The sequence below is a fragment of the Dictyostelium purpureum genome (assembly GCF_000190715.1).
Source record: "Dictyostelium purpureum unplaced genomic scaffold DICPUscaffold_179, whole genome shotgun sequence".
NCBI lineage: Eukaryota > Evosea > Eumycetozoa > Dictyosteliales > Dictyosteliaceae > Dictyostelium > Dictyostelium purpureum.
Genome location: NW_003519516.1, coordinates 54,111 through 62,567, shown reverse-complemented (window position 1 = coordinate 62,567; position 8,457 = coordinate 54,111). Strand labels below are relative to the sequence as shown.

General features: G+C 23.5%; 4 protein-coding genes across 4 annotated transcripts; 2 read left to right on the top strand and 2 right to left on the bottom strand.

The window, feature by feature from the left end:
- Positions 1-503: 503 nt before the first annotated feature.
- DICPUDRAFT_80312 (uncharacterized protein) lies at positions 504-2,648 on the bottom strand (the record flags this gene model as incomplete). Its single annotated transcript, XM_003289480.1, has 1 exon — positions 504-2,648. One exon carries the CDS (start codon positions 2,646-2,648, stop codon positions 504-506), a length of 2,145 nt encoding a protein of 714 aa, XP_003289528.1.
- A 1,175-nt stretch (positions 2,649-3,823) lies between these two features.
- On the top strand, positions 3,824-4,721 carry DICPUDRAFT_153934 (prespore protein Dd31; the record flags this gene model as incomplete). Its single annotated transcript, XM_003289492.1, has 2 exons — positions 3,824-4,184; positions 4,264-4,721. The coding sequence occupies 2 exons, from the start codon at positions 3,824-3,826 to the stop codon at positions 4,719-4,721; spliced, it is 819 nt and encodes a 272-aa protein (XP_003289540.1).
- Positions 4,722-5,078: 357 nt separating this feature from the next.
- Positions 5,079-6,219, bottom strand: DICPUDRAFT_88560 (uncharacterized protein; the record flags this gene model as incomplete). The annotated part of the gene is made up of 3 exons (XM_003289479.1): positions 5,079-5,476; positions 5,633-5,970; positions 6,053-6,219. 3 exons carry the CDS (start codon positions 6,217-6,219, stop codon positions 5,079-5,081), a joined length of 903 nt encoding a protein of 300 aa, XP_003289527.1.
- Positions 6,220-7,192: 973 nt separating this feature from the next.
- On the top strand, positions 7,193-8,296 carry DICPUDRAFT_153931 (uncharacterized protein; the record flags this gene model as incomplete). The annotated part of the gene is made up of 3 exons (XM_003289491.1): positions 7,193-7,367; positions 7,429-7,674; positions 7,773-8,296. 3 exons carry the CDS (start codon positions 7,193-7,195, stop codon positions 8,294-8,296), a joined length of 945 nt encoding a protein of 314 aa, XP_003289539.1.
- Positions 8,297-8,457: the final 161 nt, after the last annotated feature.

Here is an 8,457-nt window from a genome sequence, read left to right as displayed (position 1 = left end):
ATTTTTTACCTAAAATGCAAAAAATAATAAACACAAAACTAACTCAACATGAATATCCAAAAATAATTTTTAATAATAGCTTTAGAAATACGGTTTTCAGGTAAATAGTATTTGAAAATTAAAATAAAATAAAAAAAAAAAAAAAATGAAAAATCTAAATCGGGGTTATTATTATTTTGTTGGTTTTCATTTTTTTTTGTTGTAAATGATAATCCTATCTTGAAAGATTTTTACATTTTTTTTTTTTATTTTTATTTTTTCAATTTACATTATATTAATTCATCATCGATTTCCATAAAAGTAAATTATTCCAACCATTAATTTTTACAAAAAAAAAAAAAAAAAAAAAAAAGTATAAAATATATTTATTTTAATAGTTCAAAAAGAGTAAAATTTATTATTTATATTTTATTTTTTATTTTTTATTTTTATTTTATTATTTTTATTATAATTATAGTTTATTATTATATTATATTTTTATAATATTATTATTATTTTATAATTTATTTTTTTTTATAAAAAAGACTAAAAATGCCTTTTTCTGGTTCGATATGAATATAATTTTTTAATAAATTATAAATTGTTTGATCTTTTGATTTGTGTGCACAATCTAAAATTTCTTTTAATTTTGACTTTTCAAAACAAAGTTTATCTTCACTTGTTGGTTCCTTATTATTAAGGAGGAAACTATAGTTTGAATTAATTAATGTAAAGAGTGGGAGATGAGATTCATTTGCAGCAATATACATTAGTTTGTGACAGTAATCTTTGATATTTGAATCTGGTTTTAAATGGTCAATTGAATATTTAAAGCATTCAATTAAAGCTGTAATTGGTATAAAGGAGACTTCAAAATAAGCATCGATTGATTCTGGTTTCATATTGTTAACAAGTGTCAATAGATGGGTTGTGTTTGATTTAATTATCTGGAATAAAAAGTTGTAGTGGCCAATACAAGCTAACGAGAGGATTAGGTGGGTGACTGGAATAACAAAGGTTATTGAATTACCATTTTCAAAAGTAGTTACTATTTTGGCATTGTTTACTTCAATAGTTGGTGTTTCATGACAATGATCGAATATCCATTTGGTAAGGTGTTTAAGTTTTCTTTGATTGTTTCCATCGAAAAGTTTGGTGAATGTAATTTCCTTGAATTTAAATGTTGTGAAAAGTTGTATTACCGTGTCAAGTTTCTTTTGTGAAATATATTCTACAATTACATCATTATAGGTGTTAATATCCAATCCTTTTTCAACTTGATATACATTTGGGTTATTTAAAGCTCTAATTAATATGTCTAATTGTAGGGTGTTCTTTTTAACTAATGGATCTTGATTGGTAAAATTTCCTACTAAAAACTTTCTCTCTAAGGTAACCATATTTTTTTCGACAGCCTCTAAAGCACCAAGGTTGGTGAAATACAACCAGCAACGATTAAGGTTTTTGTAGATGAGATAGTCTTTGAATTTAGAATAGTAAAAGTTTGCAACCTCTGGAGAATCTAAACTGTTTGAAACATAATAGACCATTGGGAAAACACCACAAATTACAAGACCAATGGAGGATAAGCTGTGAAGATAGGTGATAAGTTCCATATTACCAGTAATTAAAACAGAGGTGTAAAAAAAGTCGGCTCTAATATCTGATCTGGATGCATTTGAGATAAATTTTTTGATTTTTGTTGTGTCATTATTGTATCTAAATTTATAAAGTTTTTTAAAGTGAACTATATGATATGGTCTTTTGATAAATAATTGAACAATTTTATTTTCATCAGTTTCGAAAATGAAATGGTGTTCTGCTGGTATTTCTATATCATTGAAATATTCGAAAAAGAGGATTGAATAGTGACGAATTGCATCCATTAGTCGATAGTTTGGATTACTAAAGTGGGATTTCAAGAGTTGCTTTATACTTTGCTTCAGTTCATCCTCGGAGAATTCATAAATGGCTTTAATGGTCTCTAGTTTTGATTTTTTATCTTTGGTACCTTTAAATTCTGTTAATAGCTCTATAAATTTCATTATATACTTTAATTTGATTTTTTTGTCATAGATATTAAAATATCTAAAATCAACATCTATTTTTGGGAAATAGTCATTTTCTCTTAGATATTTTAATATTTTAAATGCCTTGACATCTGATATGTTCTTTTCAATATCAAAATGGAACGAGGTGATTTTTGAAGTCGAAGTTGTAATTTCTTTTTTTGAAAGCTGAAAATAATTGACAATAAATTTAAATAAAAATAAATTTGAGTGGTGAATGGCAAATAGGATGGAGTTGTCGACATTAGAAGAGATTGAGGGACGATTTTTAAAAAAAGATTCAAGCAGCTCTACATTCTCTTTGGTATCCTTTCTAATTGATGGTGCCATTTCTAATAGACCATGGCTGTATATTGTATCAAAAACTAAATACCCATTGGACTTAATTTTATCTTGGACTATTTCAACCGCATTGCTATAGTAATTAAACAATGATGGAGCATATATAAGTTGGTCATATGTATAAGAGTCTTTTAGAGTAAAATTTGAAAAAATTTTGGAAAATAACCATTTATTCCTAAAGACAGACCAAAATAATGTTTCTGAACGATCTTTGCTTTCATTATTTTTTATTATATTGTTGTTATTATTCATATACATTTAAATATTATTATAATATTGATTTTATTATTTGTTGTTTTTGATTAAATTTTACATTTTTTTTTGTTTAAATAAAATAATTTTGAAAAAAAAATAAGTTTTTTAAAATATAAAGTTTTTAAGTTTTTTAAAAAAAATAAAAAATCTAATTTTTGTCTGAAAAGTTTTATTGAAAATTATTTTATTTTAATAATTTAAAATATCTCTTTTGTTGAGATGAAAAAAAAAATAAAAAATTAGTATGGTGTTCATAAAGCAATTAAACGCTGGCATTATTCAAAACCAACTTTATTTTTTTTATTTTTTTAATTATTTAAAATTAATTTTTTTTTTATTTTTTTTAGATACATTTTTTTTAAGTTTCTTAAAACTATAATTTCAACAATAAAACATAAAAAAAAAAAAAAAAAAAATAATATATTTCAATAATAATACTTGCATATTATTAAAATCGAGTTTCTTATTTTTTTTTTTAAATTAATATAAATTATTATGACCCCTGTCACCCCACCATAATTCATTTATTATTAATGTGGGTGAACTTAAAAATAGAAAAAAAAAACTAAACAATATTATCTTATTTGGGGGTTGTGGTGCATTTTCGTAGTGTTAAAATTAAAATTATTTTTATATTTATTTTTATTTTTTTTTTAATTTAATAAATATTTTTTTTTATTTTTTTTTATTTTTTTTTTTAATAGTAATTTTTATTATATGATTATAATTGGTACTTTTAAAAAAATTAATAGTGTGTGGTAATTGAAATTACCAGATGAGGAAAGAAAAAACCTTAATAAACACATTTTTTCCAATTTAATATAATAAAACATTACTTTTAAATATTTCTATAATAGAGAAAAATATAAAATATAAAGAATGAAAAATCCTATAAAAACTAAATTTTAAAATTTTTTTTAATCATTCAAATAAACATTTTATAAAAACAAATAACAATAATAATAATAATATTATTAAAAATTATTTAAATAGCATTTATTTATTTATTTATTTATTTATTTATTCAGTAAAAAAGGATTTTAATTGGATCTTTTTTTTTAATTCAAATTTTCAACACTATTTTTTAAAATAATAATAATTAAAATTTAATAATTATTTTTCAAACACAAATTTTAGAAATATTATAAAATTTATAATATTCAATAATCAATATCAAAATGGAACATAATAATCCAGGTACTCCACAGATGTCAAGTGAATTCCCTTCACATACAACCACTACCACTCATTCACAATCAACAACTTATGAAAACTCAAGTCATTTTGAAAAAGAACAAAGTTTAATGAGATGGGAACAAGATTTAAAACTCAGAGAAAATGCTTTATCCTCTCAACAAAATACTATGGCTGCTCATGATCCAAATGCTCCACATGTTGTAGTTCCAGGTCCACATGCCACTCATGCTAGACCAGCTAATTTCCCAAGTGCTTATCCAATCATGCGTCTCAATCTTGAAGAGGATATTGCCATTCGTGAATACCGTCAAATCGTCAAGTTTGGTATTTTTGTTTTCCTTTGTAAGTATTTAATAATAATAATTTTAAAAAACACTTTTATTAATCAAAAATATAAAATACTTTAAATCATTTATTATAGGGGAATCTGCTGCTTTAATCTATAATTGGGTAGTATCAATTGGTACAATTATTTATTCTGCTGTAGATAACTTTTTCCTTGCCTTGTTTTACATGATTGTTGGTGTCCCATGTTTATATTTCCTTACAAGAAAACTTTACAGAGCCTCATGTGTTCCAGAAAGAGCTAGAAAATCATACGCTTATCTCTTTGCTCTTATTGGTGTCATTGCTTTTAATGTTATGTTCTTTATTGGTTTCAAACGTTCAGGTATGAATGGTTTAATTTGGGTTATTTCACTTTTCCACAATAAACATAATGCTGTTGGTGCCATGGCTACTATTTCACTTTTCATGTGGTTCGTTGGTTTCTTCTTAGTCTGTGCTCTTTTCATCATGTACTTAAGATTAAATAACATCAAGAGACAAAGAGGTGAAATTAATAACGCTGGTTTCAGAGAATATATCAAAACTCGTTAGATTTCCTTTTAAATTAAAATTAATATAAATTAATTTATAAAATCTAAAAAACAAAAAAAAAAATATAAAATCTAAAAATAAAAAAAAAAAAAAAATAATCAATAAATATTTATTTATAAAAATATAAAAAAAATATACTTTGTAATTAGCTTTTTATTAATTATTTTAATGTTTAAATTTTATAGTTGGATATGGTAAAGTTCAAAAATAAATAAATCTTTTAGTTTAAATTAAAGTTTTTTTTTTTTTTTTTTTTTTAGAATCGTTATAAAAGGTGTTTTTATTTTTAGTTTTTAGTTTTTCCTCTAAGTGGTATTTACTATATAGTCGGTTATAGTTTGTAAATTAATGAGTTGATTAATTTCTGTTACCTTTTAATTGTTGAATTTTAGAAGCTAAGATGTCATCGGTTAAATCAGAGGATGGGCTTTCAGAGAAAAGACTAACATGAACTGGTGAGAATAATTCATCGATTGTTCCACGATGGGTAGTAAGTCTACCTTTAACTAATGGACTGACAGAAACACCAACAAAGGTGATTTGTGCGATTTTAATATTAGCTTGAGCAATTTCATCAAATTTATCAAAGGTGGAAACAATTCCATATAATACTTTATTAGCAGAGGAGTTTAAAACAGATACTAATTCTTGTAAGCCACCACTACCAGTACCAACGAGGCCCAGCTCTTCTTTATTTTCGTATCCAATTAACATCCAATTAACAGAGTCGGATGGGTTTTTAACTTTTTGAATAGCTGCACGAATTTCAGATTCGTTTTTAAATGTTAAGCCGACTGATTTGGTGTTTACTGATGGACCTGATGAGCCATGGGTAGTTCCTGATGTTTTGCTTGTTGGTGTTTTGATATTGGTGTTGCTACTAATATGGGTTGTGGTTGGTTTGCTGTCACCAGTTCTATTTCTTGATCCAGATGCATCTTGAATTTTTCCCATGATTTCAGTTTCGCTAACTTCTGACTTGTTTGATGCAATAATTTCTACATTGTAATGACCCAAAAGCTTGGTGATTGAAGTTTTATTTGTACCATATTTGGCCTTTGTAATTGCTTTAACATTATCACCAATAAAAGTAATATAAACATATCTATTGGTTGGAATATTATCAATAACATCTACAACTCTTACAATTGCATATGTCATTTCTGAATCATCGAAATGATTAACTAATTCATTAATTCCATGTGTACCTGTTGATAATAATTTGATTTTATCTGGTTGTCCATCATATCTATTGTAATATTTATATATAGTTTTAATTATTATGTTGTTTGTTTTTATTTTTTTTTTTTATTTATATATATTTTAATTACCCAACTAAAATCCAATTTGTTTGATTGTTTTCATTATGAACATTTCTAATTGCGTCATTAAATTCTTCTAAATTTGATATTTGTACTTCGTTACCACTGCTACCTGTTGTATTAATGGAACCTGGTTTTCTTTCTGCAAGGCTAAATCTTAATTCTCCACCTGACATTTTATAAGTTTTTTTATAAATATATATAAATACAATAGAATACAGTTAATAAATAAATATACAACAAACAATGAACTAATATTAATAAAAAAAAAGGATTTGGAAAAAAAAATTTATAAAATTAAAAAAAAAAATATCTATTTTTTTTTTAATTAAATTTTATTTGAAAAAATTGGTTAAAATTTTTTTTTTTACAATAAATAATAATTTTTTTTATTTAATTGGTTTTTAATTTATTAAAATAATAAAGTGATCATTTTGGTATAAACAAAAATGTATATTTTTATATGTAAATATTATTTTATAAAAAAAGATAAATAAAATTTTTTTTGGATTCAAATTTCTTTATTTTTTAGAAAAAATTCGTATTAAAATAAAAGTGAAAAAAAAGGAGCAGTGCTTTGGTTTTTTTATAATTAATTTTAAATTCAAAATGAGAATTATGGTAAACCATATTACAGTCTTTGCAAACGGACTCTATGACACATTATATACTTCTAAACTATAAATTAATTGCCTTCAATTTTTTATTTTTATGGGATTTTTTCTTTTTATTTAGAAGGTTATCTAATAATTGAAGTATTATCACTATTGTTATTAAAATCATTTACCTTATTATAGATATTAACATAATTTGTATTGTTATCTATTTATATATTTGGGTTTTGAAAAACCTTTTTTTTAAAAATTTTATTAAATAAAAATAAAAAAAACTTTTTTTTTTAATAAACCCCCTTCAGTCACACTTTAAGGGTTAATTGATAAATTTAAAAAAATATTGTTATTTTTTATTTTTAATTTTTTTTTTTTTAATTTTTTTTTAATTAAAAATTATTTAAATCAAATTTTTAAAATTAATTTTAGTTTAATTTTTTATAATTAAAATAATAAAGGAAGATAAAAAAATATTTTTATTTGTTTTTTATAATAAAATCAAAAGAATAAAGGAGGATAAAAAAAGGAAGATAGAAGGATGTTATTATTATATAGAATATTAAATTTGGGAGGAGATTATATTGTTGCATTTTCAACTGTAATTTTTTCAGTTTTGATATTGATTTTAACACCAATTTTTACATTGGTTAACTTAATCAGATATAAAACATTTAAATCTCCAAAAAATATTGTTATTACAGGCATGTATCATAGTTTATTTTAAATTATTTGATATAATAGTAAAATTAATTATTTTTAATTTTTTTTTAATAGGTGCATCAAGTGGTATTGGATATTCATTAGCATTGCATTACTCTAAACCAGGTGTTACCATTTCATTGTTTGGAAGAAATGAAACCAATCTTTTAAAATGTAAAAAAGAATGTGAAGCTAAAGGGGCTGTCGCAGAAGTTAATATTGCTGATATAACTGATAGAAAAACAATGACCAAGTATTTAACTGATTTTGATAGTAGATACCCAGTCGATTTATTAATTGCTAATGCCGGTATTTATGAATGTAAATATAAACTTTATTATATTTTATTTCTAAATATTTTTAAATATTTTTAAATATTTTTAAATATTTTTTATTTATCAAAAATTAATCGAAATTAGCACAATTACCAAATGATTTTAGTTTCGAAGAAAAAACACACATATTATCAGAAACTAATGTTAATGGTATGCTTAACACTGTTTTACCACTTTTATCAAAGTTTGAAGAACGTAAAGGTGGCCAAATTTGTATTACATCCTCATTATCATTTTATGTGGACTTTTTCTTCCCAGCTTATTCTGCATCAAAATCCTTCATCACCTCGTTCGCATTCGCCCTTAGAAAGAGAATGGCTGAATTTGGTGTAGGTGTCAGTGTTATTGTTCCAGGTTTCATTTTAACCCCATTGACCGATAGCTTCAAGAAACAAGGTTTAATGTATTTAAATGTCGACCAAGCAGTTAAAATAATTGCCAATGGAATTAAATACAATATGGCTCAAATTTCTTTCCCATTCCCAGCTTTACTTTATGGTATTTGCTACAGTATTTCACCACCAAATTTCCGTGGAGCATTCTCATATTTAGTTTCATGGGCCAATAAAGATATTCAAACCTTTGACCAAAAAGATAAAAATAATTAATAAAAATATTATAAAAAAAAAAAAAAAAAAAAAAAAAAAAAAAAAATAAAAGATGGTGTATTATAAACCTCTTTTTCATAATGACTCAAATGAAAATATTCATTAATTGATTTAAGTGCAGCAAAAATATCTTTTTTTTTTTTCTTTTTTTTGAAATTTTA